Source organism: Salmo salar, chromosome ssa10, assembly GCF_905237065.1.
Source record: "Salmo salar chromosome ssa10, Ssal_v3.1, whole genome shotgun sequence".
Classification (NCBI taxonomy): domain Eukaryota; kingdom Metazoa; phylum Chordata; class Actinopteri; order Salmoniformes; family Salmonidae; genus Salmo; species Salmo salar.
Window position 1 is genome coordinate 121,675,938 of NC_059451.1, and position 27,888 is coordinate 121,703,825.

Below are 27,888 nucleotides of genomic sequence, written 5' to 3' on the forward strand. Positions count from 1 at the left end.
CCACTAGGCTACCTGCCTCCCCTCCACTCTAACCACTAGGCTACCTGCCTCCCCTCCACTCTAACCACTAGACTACCTGCCGCCCCTCCACTCTAACCACTAGACTACCTGCCTCCCCTCCACTCTAACCACTAGGCTACCTGCCGCCCCTCCACATGGTACTTTCAGAAGTTCATTTTCCACCCCAGACATGAAACCCGAGTCCAACGCAGAAAGGAGGTAGGACAATTTTTTTTTTTTTGTTTTATTTAACTAGGCAAGTAATTTATTAAGGAGTGCATGGTGACAGCATTGGAGGAAAATAACTACACCGTCAAAATGTATGGGAAACATAATTGCGTCTGTCAAACAGGTAAACCTACGGTTTATTTCTTAGTGCAACAAGCCCCTCTGGTTCGTGAACTTTCATCATCAACTTGCAGCACCGGGCGCTGTCCATATTGATTTTAAAAATAGTGACCCACACGCAAGTGGTGGCTAATATTTGTTGTAATTTATCCAATTCTGTTCTCATCATGGGTATATTCCCTCTAATATTGTAAATAAGCTTTCACATCTGTTTTAAATCAAGCTGTTGGTGCTTGCTTCTATTTATGCCAAATAATTTGACTGTTGTAGGTCTAGATTCTCTATTCTTAACTTTATACCTATCTCATCCCACAGTATGTTAATAAGTGGGTGAACGGTGTATACCATCCTATACCCTCCACTACACCACTGACGGATCTACACATTTTCGAAGAGGAATGATGATACTGTACCTTCAGCTGCAATCAATACATTAGCTTCACTAAGGGAACAAGTAATACAAACAATGATTTTAATATTATCGTGTACTCCAGAAATGCAGCGGAACATCCTATTTTAAACCAATCCCAACCAAATACACAGATAAAAAAATAAAAACGGCATATTTCTTAAGAAAACCATATCCCCCTTTTTGATGTTTGTGTTGCAGCAAGACTCCGGTAAGTTTGTTGCGCTGCTGATCCGTAAATAGAATGAATGGTTTGTAGGGGTGTCCTTTTCGTAGAATTGTCTACTTCTTCTTCTCTCTGATTTTTTTGATAGACAACATCCGATCAATGAGGTCCTGACCATGTACATCATGTAGAAAGGAAAATGATCAAATAAAAAAAAAATAATCTAAAGTAAAAGCAAAGAAGCCAAAAGTATTATTCATAACGTGGTTAGGCTGGAGAGGAGGTGAGACCTTCACATGAGTTAAATGACAAATCTATTGGCCTGGCTGTCAGGTAGAACAATTATTACACATGATGTAAGTGGAAGGTAGGCATGGTGGTGGAATGCCGAAGACTATAGGAGAGACAATATACCTTTTACTGGCATGTTTCTCAGACTTTTCACTGTGAACAGACAAGTGAATAGAACCCCTTAGAAAATACAGAATTCTTGATAATGACAATTCTAAATATTGTCATTATCGGTAAGATAAAACAAGCAAGAGAAAAACATTTAATTATAAATTATATGAATGCAACATTATTAAATAGTTTGTTTGCTCTATGCACAGCATCTCTCACAACCTTGATATAAAATACATCGGTACAGATAACTCTCCATTAAAAAAAAACAGACACACAGAAGAATTGTAACGGGTTTAGAAATGTGGTAATCATTGAATAGAAGCCAGGCACACAAGGTTGTATGTTTTCATCAGTTTTTCAATGCAAACAAAGATAGCTATTGGTCCTAACACACACTAACTGGGTGTTTACTTGAACTCACGGCAGCCTCGCAGTCACGACGGGCCTCGCAGTCACGACGGGCCTCGCAGTCACGACGGGCCTCGCAGTCACGACGGGCCTCGCAGTCACGACGGGCCTCGCAGTCACGACGGGCCTCGCAGTCACGACGGGCCTCGCAGTCACGACGGGCCTCGCAGTCACGACGGTCTCGCAGTCATTCCCCACATCCAATCATGTGAAGATGAACCAAAAACACAAATTCAAGGCTCACTCCAATCTTCACTTACTCCATTCCCTCCCTTTATATCACTTCTGAAAAGTAGAGGAGGAGTGCAGTCTCCTCTGATGAGAGAACGGACTGTCATAACCACTGTCCTGCGGTTGGCTCAGCTTCAGCTCAGAGACCAGACTCTTAGAACACAGCCTGTTCTGGAACTGGTTCTGCCGGTCCCCCTCAGAGCCAGGGACAGGCTAGGCTCTCTGTGACTAGATCTACTACCACTAGTCTTAACTGACTTGCCTAGTTAAATAAAAAGGTTACATTTATAAGAAATAAAAAAAATACTGGGGACAGACTGAGTCAAAGCTTTGGTCTGAGGCAGGACACAGGGGAAATTTGAGGCTTTGGCGGGTGTGGGACGGAATATCTCTTTATAAACTGTCATGTCAGAGTTGTCTACCTTAAAATCACTCAGGTCATCGGTTGAAGAAGGTCCACGCAGAGGGAACGGTTTCCATTTTTCTGTCTGGGTAAGAGTTAACTGCGAGGATGTGGCGGCCATCTTGGGACCCATTACTGGACATACTCCAATCACGCGTTCCTCTTCCGTCTCTAACGGGAAGCTCCTGAACCAGGGAGGTTTTAGTGTTACTACGGTGACACAGGAAGTTGTCATCGTCTGACCTCCCCGACTCCGCCCCCTGCAGGTATAGCTCCCTGCTGGTCTGGGTCCTTAGAGTAACGTTAGTAAAATCACCACGGTAACAGTCAAGGAAGGTTTGACCGATCTGATGAGAGGGTTTGTGAGGAGGAAGTGAGAGGAAGAGTCCTGAAGATATATGGGGTTTCCCTGCCGTGTTTGCAGGGGCTCCTTTCTCTTTTCCATTGGTCAGGGTCTCCTGGTGGGTGGGTTTACTCATTGTCCTAGTATTTCTGGTGGTCTTGACTGCAGCTGAGGTGGTTTTGGAGTGAAGGTCAGAGTCCATCTTGGTCTTCAGGGTTCTCCCCTCACCACGACCAGACCTGGTGGTCTCAGGGAGATGGCTAGCTGGACATTGGGTTTTAATAGAGGTAGAGCCAAAAGCATTGCTTGGATGGCTGCCAATAGCTGCCTCGGTCTTTAACGACGAGCCTGTTGATACAAGAGATCATTTTGAACAATCAAATTTCATTTTTAAAGCCTTTTTTTTTTTTTCAAATCAGAGAGTACTTTAAAGTAAGTCGCCCTAGTTCCCAAAGATCAAGCAGAGACACAGGCGTTGGAAAAAACTCCATAGAAGGACGATTCCATTTGATGACCCCTTACCAAATGTATTAAATCAAAAACGGTCTTACCCGGTAAGCCGTGGCTCTTTTTCCTCGTCCTCTTGGTAGGGCTCTCCAACACTTTGGCCATGGCTGCAAGCTTACTTGCAACGTTAATGATTTTCTTCTCAGCCCTGAAGGGGAGGGAAGGAAACACTTAGCTTTACTATAACCCTCAATCCCAAATCCACCCCAACCCCCTGGGCACTAGTAGAGATATGAGAAGATTGGGCAGCTGTATGCAATATTGGCTAAAAGCCATATAGCCTATTAGACGTCAAGGTGGAGCTGCCATATTACCTTAACCAAATCCTCTCAGATCTCCACACGTGTTTATGGAATATAGGTTGTTTCTGGACAGGGCATTAGCCTTACTGTAACAGCATACCCTGTGGCCTGCCCCCCGTCTTCTAGAAGTTCCTGTAGACAGGTGAGATAGTCGCGTCTCATCTTCCTGGCTGTGTCCTGCCTCTCTCTCAGCACCTCGACACGGATCATCTCCGCTGCTCGCTCTTTACTCTGCTGAAGGTAGCGTAGCATGTCACCTGGACAACCAAACACCGCGGTACATGAGATGCCTGGAGTATGTTACCCGGACAACCAAACACCACGGTAAATGAGATGCCTGGAGCATGTTACCCGGACAACCAAACACCACGGTACATGAGATGCCTGGAGTATGTTACCTGGACAACCAAACACCGCGGTACATGAGATGCCTGGAGCATGTTACCCGGACAACCAAAACAACACGGTACATGAGATGCCTGGAGTATGTTACCTGGACAACCAAACACCACGGTACATGAGATGCCTGGAGTATGTTACCTGGACAACCAAACACCACGGTACATGAGATGCCTGGAGCATGTTACCCGGACAACCAAACACCACGGTACATGAGATGCCTGGAGTATGTTACCTGGACAACCAAACACCACGGGACATGAGATGCCTGGAGTATGTTACCTGGACAACCAAACACCACGGTACATGTGATGCCTGGAGCATGTTACCTGGACAACCAAACACCATGGTACATGAGATGCCTGGAGCATGTTACCTGGACAACCAAACACCATGGTACATGTTACCTGACAACCAAACACCATGGTACATGTGATGCCTGGAGTATGTTACCTGGACGACCAAATACCGCGGTACATGAGATGCCTGGAGCATGTTACCTGGACAACCAAACACCGTGGTACATGAGATGCCTGGAGCATGTTACCCGGACAACCAAACACCGCGGTACATGAGATGCCTGGAGCATATAGAAAACACCATTCACACCCAACTGGGGTGGGTTTGTCAAAGCCTTTGTAGCTAAAAGTAGTAGATTATTTCACTCACCTCTGATTTTTTCAACAGCCTTCATGTACTGCTCCTTCATCTGTTCAAGGCCAGCATGGAAACGCTGCTCCATATCCGATCCTCTGTGGTGAATATTCATTCATTTAGAAAATTAACCCGACGAGTAAGTCCAGAAACTAAGAAGATTCAACAAAACAACAGCTGAGAATCACATTTTCTTTCCTTGCTTTGTCTAAGAACACTATCATGAATCTAATAAAATAGTTTTTACTTTTTTGTGGGGTCAGAGTGCAGTATTTATTTAGTGTCAATAGCACAAACTAATCGCTAGTAAGTTTCTCACACTGGTTTTATGTAGAGGAGAGGCAGGTCTGCCCAGACAAGTCCAGAGTGGTTGGCTAGTATTAGGGGTGAATAAGGGCTTTATACAGGAGCAACATCAAACACTGTCTGGCTATCGCCCATTATTGAACGCCCGTCTAACATGACATGAATAACACAGCTGAATATAAAGTGGCATGTAACGGGACACTTCTTTGGAGGCTAAAATGAAGAAAATTGGCAGGACATTTTAGGAGTAGAGCCCTACGGCAGTTGAGAGGTGACAAATTCGGACAGAACAGCTAGCACGACGGCAAAAAAAAAATGGCTTTGAAATAATAAGCTTTCAGCTAATAGGGAGAAGTATTTAACCAAATAAGTAAATTATGGCATTCAAGGATCAAACTATTTACATATAAAATACATGTGGGAAAATCTAACTTGCTCAAATCTTTAATTTGGTAACCAGTGACTATACATCTGACTAGAATTACATCCAATATTAGTGCTGAGCGATTAGTGCTTTTTGAGGTCTATTCGTTTTCGGTTATATTATTAAAAGAATTATCACGGTTTTCGATTTTGGTTTTCATTATTTGGGTTGAACGCTGCAACAACACAGAATAAAACAATTCATACAAGTCCCATGATGGTAGTGACTGCCCATTACTGCTTATCACTTATTAACAAAAATGTATTCACATTAATTTACTTTAATAAAATATTTCAGTTGTGTATATTACATTTGTTTCATTTGGTGACTTATTTCATATAGAGCTGCTGCATATGCTGTCTGACAAAAATCACTATTTTGTAATTCTTCAAAGTAAATAAAGTTGCTGAATACCAACTATCAATCACGTAGATGATGTATTTTAAGGTAGAGATACCTCACGAAGCAACAGCTGCTCTCGATATCCGCTCATTCTTCTGCCTCTTCTGTAGCAGGCATAAAAGAAAACACAGACCGGACAAGTAAATGCGCAATGGATTATGGTCATTGTAGTTAATTACTACGTTTTATGAGCTAAAACATAGCTGCGGGAAGTAGGGGTGCTGCAGCATCAGATGGGGTTCACCTTAGGGTCATGATCAAATGATTGATGTATTATAATAATTGATTATGCTTATGTTGTATTAATAGAAGGGCTATAAGACCCCTCCCCCACTACATTTGTAGGATCCTGGACTACAGATTAGAAATATATATATTCATTATAAGGTTTAATATTGTTCCACGGTTCTTTTCTAGTCTCTGCTTCTTATAAAGAAACGGTCTGAGAGATGTGTGAATTATTTGCAGTCAAAACAGGGTGTCTGTGAGAAAGCGCCTCAAGGCCAAAAGAGATTCATAGACACAGAACCCTGCAGGGGAGTGAAAGAGATAAGAGACTAGTCACACATACCACTATAAAGCAACTCGGGGAGTGGACAATTACTGCTGAGCCTTTAGAAAACACTGGAACTATTGTCTCTCCTGGTGCATGGGCATGGTCTCATGAGTAGAAGGTGTTGATGTAGGCAGTTACATCACTAGGGGTTGACTGCAAAGCATATTAAAGCAACTTGGACCCTTTTCCTATTTTGCAGAACTTACTCTGAAACATACGTGCCATGTTCCCGTTGTCAACTTCTGTCTGCAATTGCATTAATAAATGAATGATTGAATTACTTAAAGATATTGTCTGATTGCCGATTTCACCAATAAGCAAATGATTGACAAGGAACCTAACCTAACACATCCCCTGAAAAACCAGGAATGAAATAGTAAAAATTTTAAATAATGCCACAAAAGTAGTGCACTGGGCCTTTACAATCCCTTAATTAGCGGACCGATATAGCCGTCTGTAGTACGGGCAAAAAAATACATGCACTCAATAATGTAGAATATATGCCTGTTGGAAACTACAACTCCCTAGTACATCTATTAAACTATGTAGAATATTGGCCTGTTGGAAACTACAACTCCCTAGTACATCTGTTTAAACTATGTAGAATATATGCCTGTTGAAAACTACAACTCCCTAGTACATCTATTAAACTATGTAGAATATTGGCCTGTTGGAAACTACAACTCCCTACTACATCGTACAGTTCAGGCTAGATCTGAAGTATCTCTAGAGAAACTGTGCAATGTGTGCATTAAGCCCACAGAAAAAAAAAAAAAAATATATATATACACACACACGAAATGGAGTTCAAATAATTGAACTGATGTCGGTCAATTCGTATTTTAAATACTGAAAAACAACCGTAAACTCGTTTAAATCGCTCAGCACTATCCAATATGGATGAGTCAAAAGTCAAGTTTCCATACCCAGAGGATTCTTTGGCTGCAGATCTTTTCACTTTCTCCAGTTCCTGCAGGTTGTGCTCTTTCTCCTTCCATAGTGCCACCTCATGATCATCTACAAAAAAGACGGAGGGAGGGGACAAGGAAGGACACCGATTATTATGATTTAAATTTATTTGGGCAAAAAACATCCAGCAAGATGTCCATTGTATTCCCAGTGGATAGCACTTCAAAAGTTTTAATTAACCCCCCAGTGGTTCTCGAAATATGTATCAATTGATGCAATCCTTTCTGTGACCCGCTATCCCAAAACCTACAGGAAATGTGGCCTAAGGACCAGGAGCCAGGGGTTGATTTGGGATTCAACAAGGAGTTTTGTTACCTTTGAGGTGCTGCATGGAGGCCTTGTTCTCCTTGACTGTGTCCTGTAGCTGTCTGCAGGCATTCTCTAGATGCCTCCGGAGGTCCTGACTCTTCTTCTGCAGCTCGGACACGTTCTCAGCACACTGCTTCCCACAACCACTCTTTTCTCCCTTGTGATCAGTGGAGCCTGAATCGATAGAACATATTTAAAATCGTACTTAGGGTTTGCTCTCACGTCTGGCATTTTTCTTTTTTTACCCTTTTTTTCCTCCCCAATTTCATGGTTTTAAATTGGTAGTTACAGTCTTGTCTCATCGCTGCAACTCCTGTACGGACCCGGGAGAGGCGAAGGTCGAGAGCCCGTGCGTTCTCCTGAAACACAACTCAACCAGGATGCACTGCTTCTTGACACAATGCCCATCCAACCCGGAAGCCAGCCGCACCAATGCGTCGGAGGAAACGCCGTACACCTGGCGACCTGGTCAGCGTGCACTGCGCCCGGTCTGCCACAGGAGTCGCTAGAGCGCGATGAGACAAGGATATCCCTGCCGGCCAAACCCTCCCTAACCCGGACGACGCTGGGCCAACTGTGCGCCGCCCCATGGGTCTCCCAGTCGCGGCCGGCTGCGACAGAGCCTGGACTCAAACCAGGATCTCTAGTGGCACAGCCAGCACCGCGATACAGTGCTTTAGACCACTGCACCACTCGGGAGGTCCACTGGCATTGTATCTATTCTACTAATTGCAGGGATCACTCTATGCACTCACTGTACTTTACATTTCTTTGGATAACAGTGTCTGCTAAGTGGCATATTATTCCATACACAGAAGACTTGAGAAGAAACACACTATGAATCTGGTTGAGTTCTTTCTCATGGCGCTCCTGACTTTCCTTCAGCACCCGGCCAAGCCCCTCCTCACTGATCTGGAGAGGGAGAACAACACAGCCATAAAGTACACTGTTAGTCAAGTCAACACAGCCTTCAAAATATAACTACAATTGTTTTACGCAACACAGTGGCAGGAACCTGCTACCATGCCGCGGCACTAAAAGTCTTATAATAGTCAGGCTGACGGTAAACAATACATGCAGTAAAGAGGTCAATGGAACTCGACCAAATCGCTGGAAATGCCATGGAAACGCATGGAGGAAAGATGCCTACTCTCCTCATTCCCCCAGCAAAATTAGCCTACATTTCTCAAATCAGAGTATAATGCTTGCATAGATGTCAACCCTACAGTGTGTGAATGTATTGTAATGTTTTTAAAATAGTATAAACTGCCTTAATTTTGCTGGACCCCAGGAAGAGTAGCTGCTGCCTTGGCAGGAACTAATGGGGATCCATAATAAACCCCAGGAAGAGTAGCTGCTGCATTGGCAGGAACTAATGGGGATCCATAATAAACCCCCAGGAAGAGTAGCTGCTGCCTTGGCAGGAACTAATGGGGATCCATAATAAACCCCCAGGAAGAGTAGCTGCTGCCTTGGCAGGAACTAATGGGGATCCATAATAAACCCCCAGGAAGAGTAGCTGCTGCCTTGGCAGGAAGTAATGGGGATCCATAATAAACCCCAATACATGTTCATGTCACCAATCAACTGCATTAGAGTTAAAAATGACTGACTGCCACCCCCGATTTCTCTATGCTAGCTATGCTACCAGCTTATACAATGGGAGTTAGCATTTAGCAGTCACTTCTTCTAAACATGAAAAGGGGGCTACTTCTAAATGTTACGCAGCGAGATCTGTCAAATATATCCAAATCAGACTTTAGTAAACAGATTGTGGGCCTGATTGATGTATTCCATCATGACGGATTTGATGAATATCCACTTAGTTAGATCAGATTTGTTGAATGTTGTGTTCCAATCAGGAGTCCTTCTATCCCCCCACGGTTTGCATTCCATTGACCTCTTCACCACATCTAGTGAGAGCAGAGAGGAGAAAGATATAGAGAGACAGACAGACACCAACCTTTTTCCACTCGTTCTCGGCCTGGGCTACAGCTTTAGAGATGAGGTATTTACATGTAGACATGAGGAGTTCTTTTATGCTTCCACTGGTCCTCCACCTCCCTTCCACCTCCCCACCATTCTCCTTCTCTTTGTGGGCTCCTCCTCTGAGGAGCACAGTCTGCACCTCCTTCAGCCCAGCCTGAAGCTCCTGGAGCACCTCCTCTCTGGCCTGCCTATGCTCCTGGCCCCTGCTCTCCTCCAGTCTCCTCCAGTCTTCCTCTTGGTCCCTCAGAGCCTGCTGCAGCTCAGCCTCCTTCTGAAGGAGGAGCGCCACTTCCCCCTGCGCCTCATCCCGGGCCTGTTTCAGCTGCTCCTCCTGGAAGGCCTGCAGTGAGGAAATCTCCTGCTGTTTATCTCTGCTCCAGGAGGCTCTGGCTGCAGCCATCTCTGCTTTCAGCAGAGCAGCTTTCTCCTCCCTCTCACGGTCCACCTGGCTCTGCAGATGTGCCACCTCAGTCTTCAGATGCTCCTCCAGCTGCCTGCAGCGCTGCATCTCCTCAACCTTCTGGACTTCTCCTGAACTCCTAGGCCTCTCCTCCTGCCACCTCTCCTCTGCTGCAGTCAGGACTAGGGACATCTGACCCAAATCAGAGAGAAGGGAGCGAAACTAGAACTACAAGATGCTTTGGAGTGAAGCAGAAGAAGAAGTGCTGTGTTTTGTTATCATCCGACTACTGGGTTGAAGTTAGTTAAAGGACCATTTCACAGCTAATCTTTCAACTCATTCTTTGTTTGGATGTTAAATACTGTATAACTTAGCGACAAAGAGATGTATTTTATCCAGGGATTATGTTAAATACTGTATAACTTAGCGACAAAGAGATGTATTTTATCCAGGGATGACGTTAAATACTGTATAACTTAGCGACAAAGAGATGTATTTTATCCAGGGATTATGTTAAATACTGTATAATTTAGCGACAAAGAGATGCATTTTATTACATTTACATTTTAGTAATTTAGCAGACGCTCTTATCCAGAGCGACTTACAGTAGTGAATACATACATTTAATTTCATTTCATGCATTTTTATCCAGGGATGATGTTAAATACTGTATAACTTAGCGACAAAGATAACTAGTATCCCCAATATAAGCAAAATCACAAACTAATTCAGACAAAGAAACAGAGAAACAGTGACAGTTAGTTGTACCTGTTGTTGAACATGTTGCTCCTGTACCTTCTCCCACTTCTCTCGTTCTCTCTGGAGAGCCACCTTGTACTCCGGCAGCGAGGGGAGGTCCTGGAGCCAGCGGCAATAGGCTCTGCTTACTGCTCCTTCAACCTGTACCACACATTTTGACATTTTAGATGAATAATCCCTTATTCAACCTACTTGGCTTGTAAATTTACTTTGCTGCCCCAGGGATGATGTGATCAGGTCAAATCACAGAACATCAAGACAAGTAGTTTAGCATATTGGTTTAGGAAGGGAACCCTGATTTAATCACAGATCTGCACCACTAGTCCACTATATTTGGTATTTTATTAGGATCCCCATTAGCTGTTGCAAAAGCAGCTGATACTCTTCCTGGGGTCCACATCAAACATCAAACAGATCATCATTAGACAAGAACAGCTCAAGGACTGAACTACATACATTTTTTAAAAGCCACACGTAGCCTACATATCAATTCATACACACAAACTATCTAGGTCCAATAGGGGAGAGGCGTTATGCCGTGAGGTGTTGCTTCATCTGTTTTTTGAAACCAGGTTTGCTGTTCATTTGAACAATATGAGATGGAAGGGAGTTACATGCAATAAGGGCTCTATATAATACTGTACGCTTTCTTGAATTTGTTAAGGATTTGGGGACTGTGAAAAGACCCCTGGTGGCATGTCTGGTGGGATAAGTGTGTGTCAGAGATGTGTGTAAATTGACTATGCAAACATTTTGGGATTTTCAACACAATGTTTCTTGTAAAAAGATGCAGTCAGTCTCACCTCAACTCTCAGCCAAGAGAGACTGGCATGCATAGTATTTATATCAGCCCTCTGATTACAGTGAAGAGCAAGACGTGCCGCTCTGTTCTGGGCCAGCTGCAGCCTAACTAGGTCTTTCCTTGCATCACTGGACCACACGACTGGACAAGAATCAAGATCAGACAAAACTAGAGCCTGCAGGACTTGCTTTGTGGAGTGTGGTGTCAAAAAAGCAGAACATCTCTTTATTATGGACAGACCTCTCCCATCTTTACAACCATTGAATCTATATGTTTTGACCATGACAGTTTACAATCTAAGGTAAAACCAAGTAATTTAGTCTCCTCAACTTGTTCAACAGCCACACCATTCATTACCAGAGTCAGTGGAGGTCTAGAATTTAAGGAATGATTTGTACCAAATATAATGCTCTTAGTTTTAGAGATGTTCTGGACCAGTTTATTACTGGCCACCCATTGCAAAATAGACTGCAAGTCTTTGTTAAGGGTTTCAGTGACTTCATTAGCAGTGATTGCTGGTGCGTATATATGGTTGAATCAGCATACAGTTGAAGTCGTAAGTTTACATACACCTTAGCCAAATACATTTAAACTCAGTTTCTCACAATTCCTGACATTTAATCCTAGTAAAAATTCCCTGTCTTAAGTCAGTTTGGATCACCACTTTATTTTAAGAATGTGAAATGTCAGAATAATAGAGAATTATTTATTTCAGCTTTTATTTCTTTCATCACATTCCCAGTGGGTCAGAAGTTTACACACACTCAATTAGTATTTGGTAGCATTGCCTTTAAATTGTTTAACTTGGGTCAAACGTTTAGGGTAGCCTTCCATAGGCTTCCCACAATATGTTGGGTGAATTTTGGCCCATTCCTCCTGACAAAGCTGGTGTAACTGAGTCAGGTTTGTATTCCTCCTTGCTCACACACGCCTTTTTCAGTTCTGCCCACACATTTTCTATAGGATTGAGGTCAGGGCTTCGTGATGGCCACTCCAATACCTTGACTTTGTTGTCCTTATCCCATTTTACCACAACTTTGGAAGTATGCTTGGGGTCATTGTCCATTTTGAAGACCCATTTGCGACCAAGCTTTAACTTCCTGACTGATGTCTTGAGATGTTGCTTCAATATATCCACATCATTTTCCATCCTCATGATGCCATCTATTTTGTCAAGTGCACCAGTCCCTCCTGCAGCATAGCACCCCCACAACATGATGCTGCCACCCTCGTGCTTCATGGTTGGGATGGTGTCCTTCGGCTTGCAAGCCTCCCCCTTTTTCCTCCAAACATAACGATGGTCATTATGGCCAGACGTTCTACTTTTGTTTCATCAGACCAGAGGACATTTCTCTAAAAAGTACGATCTTTGTCCCCATGTACAGTTGCAAACCGTAGTCTGGCTTTTTTATGGCGGTTTTTGAGCAGTAGCTTCTTCCTTGCTGAGTGGCCTTTCAGGTTATGTCGATATAGGACTCGTTTAACTGTGGATATAGATTATTTTGTACTTGTTTCCTCCAGCATCTTCACAAGGTCCTTTACCATTGTTCTGGGATTGATTTCCACTTTTTGCACCAAAGTACGTTCATCTCTAGGAGACGCGTCTCCCTCCTGAGCGGTATGACGGCTGCTTGGTCCCATGGTGTTTACTTGCGTTCTATTGTTTGTACAGATGAACGTGGTACCTTCAGGCGTTTGGAAATTGCTCCCAAGAATGAGCCAGACTTGTGGAGGTTTACAATTTATTTTTCTGAGGTCTTGGCTGATTTCTTTTGGATTTTCCCATGATGTCAAGCAAAGAGGCACCGAGTTTGAAGGTAGGCCTTGAAAATACATCCACAGGTACACCTCCAATTGACTCAAATGATGTCAATTAGACTATCAGAAGCTTCTAAAGCCATGACATCATTTTCTGGAATTTTCCAAGCTGTTTAAAGGCACAGATCAACTTAGTGTATGTAAACTTCTGACCCCCAATAATTGTGATACAGTGAATTATAAACAATTGTTGGAAAAATTACTTGTGTCATGCACAAAGTAGGTGTCCTAACCGACAAGAAATTTGCGGAGTGGGTGAAAAACGTGTTTTAATGACTCCAACCTAAGTGTATGTAAACTTCCAACTTCAACTGTACATGGACACACGTGCTTTGTTTAATGCCAGTGACAGGTCATTGGTAAAAATAGAAAAGAGTAGAGGGCCTAGAGAGCTGCCCTGCAGTACACCACACTTTAAATGTGACTTTAGAGAAGCTTCTATTGAAGAAAACCCTTTGAGTTCTATGAGATAGATAGCTCTGAATCCACGATATGGCAGAGGTTGAAAAGCCATAGCACATACGTTTTTTCAACAACAGGTTATGGTCAATAATAACAAAGGCTGCACTGAAATCTAACAGTACAACTCCCACAACCTTATTATTAGCAATTTCTTTCAACCAATCATCAGTCATTTGTGTCAGTGCAGTACATGTTGAGTTCCCTTCTCTATAAGCATGCTGAAAGTCTGTTTGTATTTGGTCAAACACAATTTTTTCCAACACTTTGCTAAGAGTTGGCAGCAAGCTTATAGGTCTGCTATTTGAACAAGTAAAAGGCCGCTTTACAACTCTTGGGTAGCGGTATTACTTTGGCTTCCCTCCAGGCCTGAGGACAGAGACTTTCCTCTACGCTCAGATTAAAGATATGACAGATAGGAGTGGCTATAGAGTCAGCTACCATCCTCAGTAGCTTTCCATCTAAGTTGTCAATGCCAGGAGGTTTGTCATTATTGATCGTTAACAACAATTTTTCCACATCTCCCACACTAACTTTACAAAATTCAAATTTGCACTGCTTTTCTTTCATGATTAGTTTTTTTTAATACATGAATATAATTGCTCACTGTTCATTGTTGGCATTTCCTACCTAAGTTTGCCCACTTTGCCAATGAAATAATCATAAAAATAATTGGCAACATCAAATGGTTTTGTGATGAATAAGCCATCTGATTCGATGAAAGATGGAGTTGAATTGGTCTTTCTACCCATAATTTCATTTAAATTACCCCCCCAAAAAAAAAATTATATCATTGATCTTGGCATCATAATGAAGTTTATTTTTCTTTTTGTTGAGTTTAGTCTCATCATTTCTTACATTTGCAGTAAGTAAGACAGTCAGATGTTCAGCCAGACTTATTAGACAGTCCTTCTACCTTATCTCTTTCAACCATACCGTTTTTCAATTCCTTAACAGTTCTAACAGTCAGTTTCTTAACACGTCCATGTTTATCAATAATTGGAAGAAGCAATTTCATAAATTCATCAAGTGCAACGTCTGGATGCTCCTCATTAATCACATCAGACCAACAAATATTTTAACATCATCCACATAAGAGTCACAGCAAAATCTTTTGTATGATCTCTTATGCACTATTTTAGGCCCAGCTTTTGGAACTCCTGGATATAGCCACTATATTGTGATCACTGTATCCAATGGGTACGGTTACAGCTTTAGAACAAAGTTCTACAGTATTAGTAAAAATGTGATCAATACATGTGCATGATCTTGTTCCTGTAGTGTTTGTAAACACCCTGGTAGGTTGATTAATAACCTTGAGGGGACAGCTTGATGAAAACCAGTCAATATTCAGGTCCCCAATAAAGTAGACCTCTCTGTTTACATCACATACACTATCAAGCATTTCACACATATTATTTAGATACTGACTGTTAGCACTTGGTGGCCTATAGCAACACCCCAAAAGAAAAGGCTTTAGATGTGCCAGGTGAACCTGCAACCACAACACTTCAGTAACACTTGACATAAGATCTTCTCTAAGCATTACAGGGATATCGCTCTGAATGAATGAATGAATGAATAGAATATATATATATATATATATATATATATATATATATATCCATATATATACATATTCTATATATATATATATATATATTTATAGCAACACCTCCCCCATAAACATTTCTGTCTCTTCTATAGATGTTATATCCTTGTATTGCTACTGATGTATCATCAAATGAATTATCTAAGTGAGTCTCAGAAATGGCTAATATATGAATGTTATCTGATGTTAGCATGTTATTGATTTCATGAACCTTATTTCTTAGGCTACATATATAATAATATGGGCTATTTTCATCCCTGTCCTGGGTAGCTTATCAGAGAGACATAATACTGAAAAGAGCAAACAAAGCAAGAGAAAAAAGATATACATTCAGCAGACCATTAATCAATTGGTGTGTGTGTGTGTTGCGGGGTTGAGGCTACGGACCCACAGGCTTGGCTCTCTCCTCCCTTCCAGATTTCTGGGAGGGAGGATGGACAATGAGCCTGTCATAGCAGATGTAAGCAATGTCCCCACACGCTCTGGCTGCTTTCATGGCTGGGATCAGTTCTTTCCTCTTCTGGTGCACAGCTTCAGGATAGTCCTCGTTGAGGAAGATATACATTCCTCTGAAGTTCTTGGCTCTTTCCAGAACAGTTACCTTGTCCTTGAACCTCAGGAACTTGACCACTAATCGGCCTGGGCCTGTCACCTGGGCCGGTGGTGGGTTTTCCAGTCCTGTGGGCGGGCGCTCCACCTCATTCTTCCTGTGGTCCATCTTCAATTTCTCAGAGATCATTTCCCTCACTTTGTCCTCAGACTCCATTCAGGTCTCATGTGGAGATACTGCAATTCCGTCCACAACCATATTGTTTCGCCTTGATTGTTCCTCAAGATTTATCTGTAATTGTTATCATGGATTCACACACGGAACTGATGTTCTCTCTCAAATGACTTACAGATTGCTGTCATCTTGCCGTTTTCCTGTTTAAACTCATCGAGCATGACCCTGAGAGAACTGCAAACTGTTCTTTAGGTCCTGGACCTCTCTGGTCAGGTTGTCCATTATTTTATTAGTGGACTCCACCAGTATTTGGACAAAACACTTGAAGCTATTTTCTTGTTGAGGTAACAACTGCTTGTAGAATTATTGTTTGTTTGTTTAAAAAGATCCTTCACCTGTGATAGAGAGACACCACTGTCCTCAACGGTACAACCCGCCGGCTTTGGTCTTTGTCACGGTAGCTAGCAACATATGTTAGGCTGTTACTCCTCTCAGTTCCAGACAGGGCAGGTCACAGGGAAGATTGAAAACAACAAAACAGCAGGGATCTAGACAGCCACAATGGCTAACGATGTCATGGGCTGGGTTAAAAAAAAAAAAAAAAAAAAAAAACTTGCTAGCTTGATATGCAGCTAGCTAGCAGCTAGGCTAGCTGCGACGCCAAATAGATCCTCAGACCAGTCCTTGGTCGGCAGGATCACTGGAAAGAGACAAGCAGTCCCAGCAACTGATGCCAACTGCGTCGCGGAATCCAAACTAAGAAGATAGAATAGCTACCAAGAACCTTCCAAATAGACTTTCAAAACAACAAATATTGGTTTAGGAGGGGAACCCTAAATATCACAGATCTGCACCACTAGTCCACCATTATATCTGACATACTATTTTTCGTAGTACATTCTCTATTTTTCAAAACATTTTGTGCTTTAACTTTTTTTACAAAACAAAATGCCTTTATGTGTACTACTTATTGCCTTACCGTTATTATTATTATTATTATTATTATTATTATTATTATTATGTATATTATGTATATTTCACTGCACTGTTGAGGAGAGCTTTCAAGTAAGTCTTTCATTATACACAGGATACAGAGGGTTGTAAAAGGTACATGAGAAATCAACTTTGATTTGTAGTCCATGGGGTGACAGGCAGTACTGATCTGCCCTAGCTACAGATGGAACACAACAAGACAACTCCTACCTTCTCCTTCCATCTAGCCTTGGACTTGGTCAGCTGGGTTTGGACCTGTTGTCTGACCTCCTTGTCCTTCTCTTCAGCCCACAGGGCTCTGAGCTGGGTCACTGTCTCCTGGTGCTGGGTCTCCAGGTCTGCTCTGAGCTGGGTCACTGTCTCCTGGTGCTGGGTCTCCAGGTCTGCTCTGAGCTGGGTCACTGTCTCCTGGTGCTGGGTCTCCAGGTCTGCTCTGAGCTGGGTCACTGTCTCCTGGTGCTGGGTCTCCAGGTCTGCTCTGAGCTGGGTCACTGTCTCCTGGTGCTGGGTCTCCAGGTCTGCTCTGAGCTGGGTCACTGTCTCCTGGTGCTGGGTCTCCAGGTCTGCTCTGAGCTGGGTCACTGTCTCCTGGTGCTGGGTCTCCAGGTCTGCTCTGAGCTGGGTCACTGTCTCCTGGTGCTGGGTCTCCAGGTCTGCTCTGAGCTGGGTCACTGTCTCCTGGTGCTGGGTCTCCAGGTCTGCTCTGAGCTGGGTCACTGTCTCCTGGTGCTGGGTCTCCAGGTCTGCTCTGAGCTGGGTCACTGTCTCCTGGTGCTGGGTCTCCAGGTCTGCTCTGAGCTGGGTCACTGTCTCCTGGTGCTGGGTCTCCAGGTCTGCTCTGAGCTGGGTCACTGTCTCCTGGTGCTGGATCTCCAGGTCTACTCTGAGCTTCTCTTCTAGAGTGTTCAGCTGAGAATAGGACAACACCGTCAAAAGGCATTCTTTGCACCAGTGTTCCTAACCCGTTTCCAGACCGGTCTGGGCTCTGTCGCCAACCGTTTCCAGACGGTTGTACACTCAGTGTAAAAGGACGTGACAAAATACCTGCAAGGCTTTGTTCATGTCCTCGCTCACGGTCTTGGCCGACTGAGTCTGCTGTAGTTTGATTTGCAGCTGGCCCATCTCCTGCACTGAACCTAGACAGTCAAAAAAAGATGCAGAGAGACAATGTAAATTAAATTCATTCTAACACGGAGCATTCTAGTGGATTCATGCCAAAGCAAGCCACGTTGCCCATTAGCACTCACATTCTCAGTCAAACCCTTCTGTCGATTTTAAATTACTTTTTTTTTTTTTTTTTATCTCTGATGATATGTTCAACCTCTTTAGTTAGCTCTCCCTATTTGATTTCTAGACAAACAATCCATTATCCGATTTCATTTTTGCTCCACTTTTTTGGTTTGCTTCTTCCTGTCTTTATGTTTGATGTGGGCTTTTATTTTGTTTGCAGATTAAAAATGGGGGTCTCATTGTGGGTGTCATTTAGGTTACAGTTGTTGTTGCTAGTCGACTTTCAGTGGACACCCCCCCCCATGAGTGTCTTTCAGAGCCGCTCCTAAAACCCCACCTGTTTCGTTTCGGTTGTTGGCCAGTGAGTGATTATTTGTATGTTCCTCCTTCTGTTGGAGCGACATTCTTGCTGGGGAACGTAACAAAATAACTTAACAATCAGGGCTTTCAAGTTAGTTATTTATTTTATGTTTTTTTATAAATAAGACACAGACAGGTGAAAACTTCAAACCTCTTTTCCTATTGTAAACGATGAGCTAGCTAAACGGCGCAAGTGGAGGACACATACAAGGTGGATGTGGATGGAGAAGGGAATGCTTTGCGATGACAATCAGGGTGGACCCTTTACATTCAAGTTAAGTTCCTCTGATACATTATTAAACCACTGGATTAAGCAGGTCTGATGCTACATTAAACCAGGTCTGATGCTACATTAAACCACTGGATTAAGCAGGTCTGATGCTACATTAAACCACTAGATTAAGCAGGTCTGATGCTACATTAAACCACTAGATTAAGCAGGTCTGATGCTACATTAAACCACTAGATTAAGCAGGTCTGATGCTACATTAAACCACTAGATTAAGCAGGTCTGATGCTACATTAAACCAGGTCTGATGCTACATTAAACCTCTTGATTAAGCAGGTCTGATGCTACATTAAACCACTTGATTAATCAGGTCTGATGGACATAAATGTGACAGTAGTGCAACAGTGACACAACGCGCACACAGACCCCAATGTACCCGTCTGGAGCAGTTTGGCACCCTGCTGTTGGCTCTGCGGTTGGCTCTGTGTGAGGGCGTTGATGACTCCTGCTCTCTCCACCTGCTCCTCCTCTCCGCGTCTCTCCTGCTGCCTCACCTGATCACGCAGACACTGGACCACCTCCTCCTGACAATACCAGAGTAATGGTTAATGTACTCATCAAAACCTTGTCTTCTTTTTCTCATTAGTCCAATGTTAATACATTCCCACAATGTTTTGCATGTGAGCAGTTAACTTTTCAAGATTTTTGACTTTCAAGAAGTAAAAAAAAAAAAGTGTCACATCATCAGGTCCATAATACAACACAAATATGACCCCACTCACTTGGACATGTTCCCTGGTGTTGTTCTGATCCCCACCAGCGTAGCTCTGCTCATCCCTCTGTCCCCCCACAACTTGGTAGTCCACCCCAGGGAGAACAGCTCCACGTGGGTACAGCTCATCTCCATACCCCTCCTCCTCCTCCTCTGTGGAGAAATCAGGGCCGTCTGCTGCAGCATGCTCGGTATCCACGCTGCTGTACGTGTAACCATCGCTACGAGTGTACCGCTGGTATTCCTGTTTAGACGGGAGATGTGACTCGAGTTGGAAACAATAATTCTAAAGGGTTGCATTTGAAAAGAATAGACATGCCTCTCGGTTATTATTCAAAACCTTGGGGCCGGTTTCTCGGACATAGATTAAGCCTAATTCAGGACTAAGAAGAACTTTCAATGGAGAACATCCTTTGAACATCCTGTTCAATTCAGGACTAAGGCTTCATTTGTGTCCATGAAACTGGCCCTTGATGTTTTATAAGGCTATTTCAAGGTTGTTGTTTTTTTGTTAAGATTGAGTACCTGCAGGTACTCTGTCTGTCCTTCCTGGTTCCAGGCCTGGGGTTGGCGTCTAGGAGGGTGGCTCTGTTGGGTGTGACTGGCATGGCCGTTGATCTGCCTAGCCCCAGCTGCCTCCTCGTAGGGATTCTCATCATGGTAGGAGCTGTGGTTATAGACCTCCTCATAGTTCTGCAAAAAAGACAAGAACATTAAGACAAAAATAGGTTTTGTTCCCTTTAATATGTTGATACTTAGCACTTCTCTCAACTTAAAAACTTCTCACGAGACCTAGATATGAAGATATAACGTCACACATTCAACACCAACACGGAAAGTCTTGTTTGTTGAAATTCTTACCTTTTCATGCGAGGCAGGTGTTTGGTGATCGGACCATTCAGTTTGTTGGTGGTTCCACATAGGCTGCTGTTGTTGTCTGCGAGATCAATAAAAACATAAGTCCTACTAAGGTGTATGGAATGATCATCATTACAAACTCACAACTCGTCTGTCTTTTCTGTTCTGCGTCATCCCATGATGGCGACTAGCCTAAATGTACCAACATTAAAATGTGTGAGTCTTGTGCCCTAGGCTAGTCTAGTGGGTAACACCACCACCGCCCGGTGCCCTAGGCTAGTCTGGTGGGTAACACCACCACCGCCCGGTGCCCTAGGCTAGTCTGGTGGGTAACACCACCGCCCGGTGCCCTAGGCTAGTCTGGTGGGTAACACCACCACCGCCCGGTGCCCTTGGCTAGTCTGGTGGGTAACACCACCACCGCCCGGTGCCCTTGGCTAGTCTGGTGGGTAACACCACCACCGCCCGGTGCCCTAGGCTAGTCTGGTGGGTAACACACCACCGCCCGGTGCCCTAGGCTAGTCTGGTGGGTAACACCACCACCGCCCGGTGCCCTAGGCTAGTCTGGTGGGTAACACACCACCGCCCGGTGCCCTTGGCTAGTCTGGTGGGTAACACCACCACCGCCCGGTGCCCTAGGCTAGTCTGGTGGGTAACACCACCACCGCCCGGTGCCCTAGGCTAGTCTGGTGGGTAACACCACCGCCCGGTGCCCTAGGCTAGTCTGGTGGGTAACACCACCGCCCGGTGCCCTAGGCTAGTCTGGTGGGTAACACCACCACCGCCCGGTGCCCTAGGCTAGTCTGGTGGGTAACACCACCACCGCCCGGTGCCCTAGGCTAGTCTGGTGGGTAACACCACCGCCTGGTGCACATATATTACAACCTCAGAGTGGGTACGAACCCTGGCCCCACCTCCGCATCTCCCTCCCACTCTCCCTCCTCATTTCATCCCTGTCCTCTAGCTGACTAAATAAATAATTCCATTAAAAAAACATTACCTGTTGCACGTGTCTGTGTTGCTGCAGGCAGAGCAGTCCAGCTCCGGAGAGGAGGAATCTCTGCTGTCCTCCAGCATGTCATCAGGCAGGTCAGTCAGCAGCTTGTGGAGCTAGAGAAGAAGAAACAACATGTCATCAGGCAGGTCAGTCAGCAGCTTGTGGAGCTAGAGAAGAAGAAACAACATGTCAGTTAGCAGCTTGTGGAGCTAGAGAAGAAGAAACAACATGTCAGTCAGCAGCTTGTGGAGCTAGAGAAGAAGAAAACAACATGTCATCAGGTAGGTCAGTCAGCAGGTTGTGGAGCTAGAGAAGAAGAAACAACATGTCAGTTAGCAGCTTGTGGAGCTAGAGAAGAAGAAACAACATGTCAGTTAGCAGCTTGTGGAGCTAGAGAAGAAGAAACAACATGTCAGTCAGCAGCTTGTGGAGCTAGAGAAGAAGAAACACAACATGTCAGTCAGCAGCTTGTGGAGCTAGAGAAGAAGAAACAACATGTCAGTTAGCAGCTTGTGGAGCTAGAGAAGAAGAAACAACACATGGGTATGACTCGCTGTACTGAGCCGTTGCCTTGGTAACATACAGTTGAAGTCAGAAGTTTACATACACCTTAGCCAAATACATTTAAACTCAGTTTTTCACAATTCATGACATTTAATCCTAGTAAAAATTCCCTGTCTTACATCAGTTTGGATCACCACTTTATTTTAAGAATGTGAAATGTCAGAATAATAGTAGAGAGAATTATTTATTTCAGCTTTTATTTCTTTCATCACATTCCCAGTGGGTCAGAAGTTTACATACACTCAATTAGTATTTGGTAGCATTGCCTTTAAATTGTTCAACTTGGGTCAAACTTTTAGGGTAGCCTTCCACAAGCTTCCCACAATAAGTTGGGTGAATTTTGGCCCATTCCTCCTGACAGAGCTGGTGTAACTGAGTCAGGTTTATAGGCCTCCTTGCTCGCACACGCTTTTTCAGTTCTGCCCACACATTTTCTATAGGATTGAGGTCAGGGCATTGTGATGGCCACTCCAATACCTTGACTTTGTTGTCCTTAAGCCGTTTTGCTTTAACTTCCTGACTGATGTCTTGAGATGTTGCTTCAATATATCCACATAATTTTCCTTCCTCATGATGACATTTATTTTGTGAAGTGCACCAGTCCCTCCTGCAGCAAAGCACCCCCACAACATGATGCTGCCACCCCCGTGCTTCATGGTTGGGATGGTGTTCTTCGGCTTGCAAGCCTCCCCCTTTCTCCTCCAAACATAACAATGATCATTATGGCCAAACAGTTCTATTTGTTTCATCAGGCCAGAGGACATTTCTCCAAAAAGTACAATCTTTGTCCCCATTTGCAGTTGCAAAGCATAGTCTGGCTTTTTTATGGCAGTTTTGGAGCAGTGGCTTCTTCCTTGCTGAGCGGCCTTTCAGGTTATGTCGATATAGGACTCGTTTTACTGTGGATACAGATACTTTTCTACCTGTTTCCTCCAGCATCTTCATAAGGTCCTGTGACCTTGCTGTTGTTCTGGGATTGATTTGCACTTTTCACACCAAAGTACGTTTATCTCTAGGAGACAGAACGCATCTCCTTCCTGAGCGGTATGGCGGCTGTGTGGTCCCATGGTGTTTATACTTGCGTTCTATTGTTTGTACAGATGAATATAGTACCTTCAGGCGTTTGGAAATTAGATGAACCAAACTTGTGGAGGCCTAGAATTTTTTTTCTGAGGTCTTGGCTGATTTCTTGATTTTCCCATGAAGTCAAGAAAAGAGGCACTGAGGTTGAAGGTAGGCCTTGAAATACATCCACAGGTACACCTCCAATTAACTCAAATTATGTCAATTAGCCTATCAGAAGCTTCTAAAGCCATGACATCATTTTCTGGAATTTTCCAAGCTGTTTAAAGGCACAGTCAACTTAGTGTATGTAAACTTCTGACCCATTGGAATTGTGATACAGTGAATTATAAGTGAAATAATCTGTCTGTAAACAATTGTTGGAAAAATAACTTGTGTCATGTACAAAGTAGATGTCCTAACCGACTTGACGAAACTATAGTTTGTTGACAAGAAATTTGTGGAGTTGTTGAAAAACCCGAGTTTTAATGACTCCAACCTAAGTGTATGTAAACTTTCGACTTCAACTGTAGTTATACAGTGACAGAGTCTAGGAAAAACAGTTGGGGAAACTGCTCAAATAGGTCAAAGAATTCACTCAACCACTGAAACTACATCTCATGACTAATAGAACAGAGAGAATGTTCATTTTCTGTTAAGCAGTCCTGTGAACAAACACATCATCCCCATTTTTAAAAAGTGTACCTCTCCTCCAAAAATCCATCACATGAAGAGTTTTTCCATTTTTCCACTGTAGTCATAGATTTCTGATTCGACACAAACAAAACTGTATGTGAAGCAAATAAACTCCAGTGTGGTGAAAAATAAGCCAGTCTTGTTTGATAAAAAAAAAAGCTTAGCTCCTCCTGACCTAATATACAACAGAAAGACAGCAACTCTTCCACTATGTCAGGTGTTATGCCCGGGCAAAGAGACTCAGGTTTCCCTGACAGCCATCCACATACATGTGCCCTACACTACAGAGAGACACTACAGAGAGACACTACAGGGAGCCCTGTGTGAAGAGTAAATCTCAGTCTGAAAAGGCACCATATTCCCTATAGTTAACTACCGTTTAACCAGTCATGTTCAAAGGTATTGTACTTAAGAGAACAGGAAAAGGCAGCTACTTACTTCCCATAAGGACTGTTGGATGTTTCTTACATCTTCCACTGTGTCCTCAACCATAGGATGCATATCCCCAACCAGAGCAGGACCCATAATGTCCCACAGTCCCACTCAGGCAGTTATCAACAGAACTGAAGAAAATGTACCAACTTCAGCTACCGAGCCACATGATCCCAGAAAAAGAGAAATTAGTGGTGATATAGGGCAGAGGAGAGCTTGTTTCAGTGTATGACACACCTTCACCTGCGCTGCCTGCCTGCCTGCCTGCCTGGGCTAATCATACCACAGGACAGGTAACAAGGGTGTATTCACTAGAAACCAAACAGAACAGGACCAACCTGAATTTGTCCAATAGAAACTCTTGTTTTTGTCGTTGCAAAAAAAAAAAAAACGTTTTCCGTTTTAGAGTAGACGGTTTCCGTTGCAAAACGTTTTTTTTTTTACTAATGATTACACCCCTGGTAACAGGTTCAGGGTAGAACACAGCAGATGGCTGAGAGTTTAATAATAACACACTGAGCATGCCTACATCTGATTGGAGCAGGCGGTGTGTTTGAAATGTAAACACCTACAGTCCCTATAGCCTGAAGGCTCCCTCTGGTACCTTAAGATTTCCACTGACTATGTACGAATACAGTAAATAGCAACAACAACTAGTACAGTACTAACTGAGGGAAATATGACCATAAAGAGCCAGGTCTGAAAAATAACCCGGGATTAAAATTGGATGATAATGTGATCTAACCAACCAAGAAAATTCCACCTATGGTTGTGCATGCGCATCTGTTACTCAACCTTGACTCAGCAGTGCATTACAAATGAGGTAGGGAACAAATAGACTCCCATCATTTTCAATCAATTCAACAATGAACACACTTCAATTAACACTTACTGAGGCAATGGCTACTGTATGCTGATTAAGTGCATACTGGATTGTTTTGAAGTCACACTGAAATCAATGGCAGAAAACACTGGAGCAATATTGTTTCTAGAAAGCCCGTGATTCATTCCTACAAGGGTGGGTATAATTTGTGGAATGTTCCAACAGGAATCTGTTCCAAAAACTTCGTAAATAACAAGGATGTCAACAAACAACACAAACAAAATTAGCATGATTAATTCACCTAGCTAACTAGCATCAACGTAGCTTATTCTTAATGTTTGTCCATAGGCTACCAGAGTGAGGACACTCATTTTTTTCGAAATAAACTGGTGAGTGAAAAACTCAACAAAATTGCCCACTCCCTCCCTACCCGCTATCTTATTCTTCTGCCGCTATACAACTTTGTATGTGTTGTTTGTTGGCGACCTTGTTATTTACGACGTTTTTGGAACAGATTCCTGTTGAAACGCTCCACAAATTATACCCGCCCTTCCTACAGGGCTCTGGGGAAATTAGGTGTGAATCACCCACTGGTCTGACAGAGTTACCCTCACAACAAGCAAGTAACAAAAATAAACAGAAAGCAGCTATTCTGACAACTAGATAAATGCCTACAATGCAACAACATTAGTCACAGTTAGATGGGGGAGTTTTTTCCCCCCCTGTGATTTTTACCTCTTGCTCTCTGGCATAGTCCTCTGGGTCATCCTCCTCCTCATGTTGCGTTTGCAGAGCAGCACTACCAAAGTCGATGGGCATGATGAGGATGATCACAGTGCTAATACTGAGAGAAGACCCGAGACAACACAAGAGGTCACAGATGTTACATTTACATTTCAGTCATTTAGCAGACGCTCTTATTCAGAGCGACTTACAGTAGTGAATGCATACATTGCATTCATTTTTCCCCCGTACTGGTCCCCCGTGGGAATCGAACCCACAACCCTGGCGTTGCAAACACCATGCTCTACCAACTGAGCCACACGGGACCGTGGCTGTGTAACTCTCACACGCACTTCATGTATCACCCAGCTCGGATAGGTCATTATTAGTTATGCACCTTGATATGACTCAAAACATCTAACTTAGCTAGCTAGCAAAGTTAGCTTGACGGGCCACACTCATTTGCTTACCATTTTGGTTTGAAGTGCAAGATTATATCCGTTGTCAGCAGGGACAAAATTAAAACTAGCAAGATAAAAAAACAGCAGTCAGAAGATGAACATGATGAAACCGACTGCCTGGTCAGCTAACATTAGCTAGCTAACATAGCAACCACTTAAAACAAATGAAGCACAAGATTCTTGACAAACAGGGATACTACCTAATTATAGTCTGCTAAAAGTACAATTTGGTTAGCAGTTGTCAAACAGATAAAAAAAAAAAAAAAGGTACCCATAAACCAAAAAATTAACTAACGTTAGATAACTGGCTATCTAGCTAGTAGTCCACTTCCTGTTTCGACTCGCCGCCCTTTTGAAAGTTCGCACGTCCAAACTTTCGGTAAAAGTGCTCGGTCACAACAAGCATCCTCAAACGGCCCTCTCATCAAACCACATTCTCAAACACAGATGTTTGTTGCAAACAAACAAATTCAGAACACTTAGACGTTAGAAGAGTACTTTGGGAGGTTTTGTTTTTTTAGAGACGCTTGCAGCCATGTATTTTAGTGGATGGCTTCCGGGATGAGTCACAAATCACCTAGCAACCACACCAGGCGCCATGTTGGAAGAGCAGAGTCAGGAAGGAAGAATAGCGCTTCCTGTTGGCCAGGTGGCACAATCTGTTTTAAACCTCTGGGACAAAAAAAGGAATAGTATTTGAAGAAAAGAAAAGAGAAAAAATGTGTTGTATATTAGCTATTGTGACATTGTCGTTCAGGGTTGCACGGATTTTCGTTAAAACCCTCCTGATGTTTTGTGGTTGAATTGGGCCGATTTACAAGTTTTTTCTCTAAAACATGTAGTTCATTTAATCTGATTGTCATAAGGTTCCATGACTTTGTCCACACAGGGCATCTGAACACACAACATACATTTGGATGATTTTCATTACATTTTGGGTGTTTTATTTAACTTTTGTACACCTGTGGTGTTCCCGACCGGTCATTAGAAATTAATGGGTGAGACTACAATTAGTGTATAAAATTGAGTTCAGGCACATGCCCATTCATCAGATGGACACACTTCCTCTCCCACACCCCCACATTCATGTGTGTTTGAAAACACACACACACACACACACACACACACACACACACACACACACACACACACACACACACACACACACACACACACACACACACCTCACTCCCCTTCTTGGCTTCCATGGCAACCCCCACGGGGACCTTTCCCCAATACAATCTTTCCCCCACGGGAAACACACCTGTTGGCATTCTCACAAACAATCTCAACATTGTTTCGAGAATATATAGAACTTTTCTCGCAGCTCTGGTATATACATCTTTTTTGAGGCCTTGCTCACAATTCATTCTGTGGCAGCACAATGACCAAACGATATACTGTATGTGAAGCTCTTGATCATATCTTTGATCATGACACTGGTGAGGAGGAGAGAGTCCTTGTTAAACTTTGACACAAAGTAGTCTGTGATAAATAGCACAGTATGTTTCATCTGAGTATTTGTTATAGTCAAAATAATCCATACATTATGCTTTTTTTTTAACTCAAAAACGAGTAGTATGA

General features: G+C 43.3%; 1 protein-coding gene across 10 annotated transcripts; it reads right to left on the reverse strand.

Annotated features, from left to right (window-relative positions):
* Positions 1-216: 216 nt before the first annotated feature.
* On the reverse strand, positions 217-26,845 carry cep152 (centrosomal protein 152). 10 transcript variants are annotated; one of them, XM_045688644.1, is made up of 20 exons: positions 26,827-26,845; positions 26,600-26,795; positions 26,314-26,368; positions 25,856-25,964; positions 21,547-21,656; positions 20,550-20,625; positions 20,214-20,381; positions 19,699-19,932; positions 19,353-19,500; positions 18,142-18,233; positions 17,308-18,006; positions 10,699-10,830; positions 9,505-10,122; positions 8,378-8,453; positions 7,548-7,715; positions 7,190-7,280; positions 4,591-4,673; positions 3,623-3,779; positions 3,265-3,368; positions 217-3,061 (listed from the first exon to the last, which is right to left on the reverse strand). In XM_045688644.1, the coding sequence occupies exons 4-20, from the start codon at positions 25,937-25,939 to the stop codon at positions 2,406-2,408; spliced, it is 3,696 nt and encodes a 1,231-aa protein (XP_045544600.1). In that variant the 5' UTR covers positions 25,940-25,964; positions 26,314-26,368; positions 26,600-26,795; positions 26,827-26,845; the 3' UTR covers positions 217-2,405. The 10 variants fall into 10 exon arrangements, 9 of the variants coding, with proteins under 9 accessions (XP_045544600.1, XP_045544597.1, XP_045544599.1 ...); XM_045688641.1 differs by lacking the exon at positions 26,827-26,845 and adding an exon at positions 24,304-24,452 and having other exon boundaries at positions 26,600-26,800; XM_045688643.1 differs by lacking the exon at positions 26,827-26,845 and adding an exon at positions 24,304-24,452 and having other exon boundaries at positions 26,505-26,793.
* Between the last annotated feature and the right edge of the window lie 1,043 nt (positions 26,846-27,888).

Coding starts and splice junctions, on each gene's coding strand:
- cep152 (XM_045688641.1), bottom strand. CDS start 24,390: ATGGGTCCTGCTCTGGTTGGGGATATGCATCCTATGGTTGAGGACACA. Junction 21,657..24,303: donor TCCAACAGTCCTTATGGGAA/GTAAGTAGCTGC, acceptor CTTCTTCTCTAG/CTCCACAAGCTGCTGACTGA. Junction 3,369..3,622: donor GACGGGGGGCAGGCCACAGG/GTATGCTGTTAC, acceptor CCTCCCCTTCAG/GGCTGAGAAGAAAATCATTA.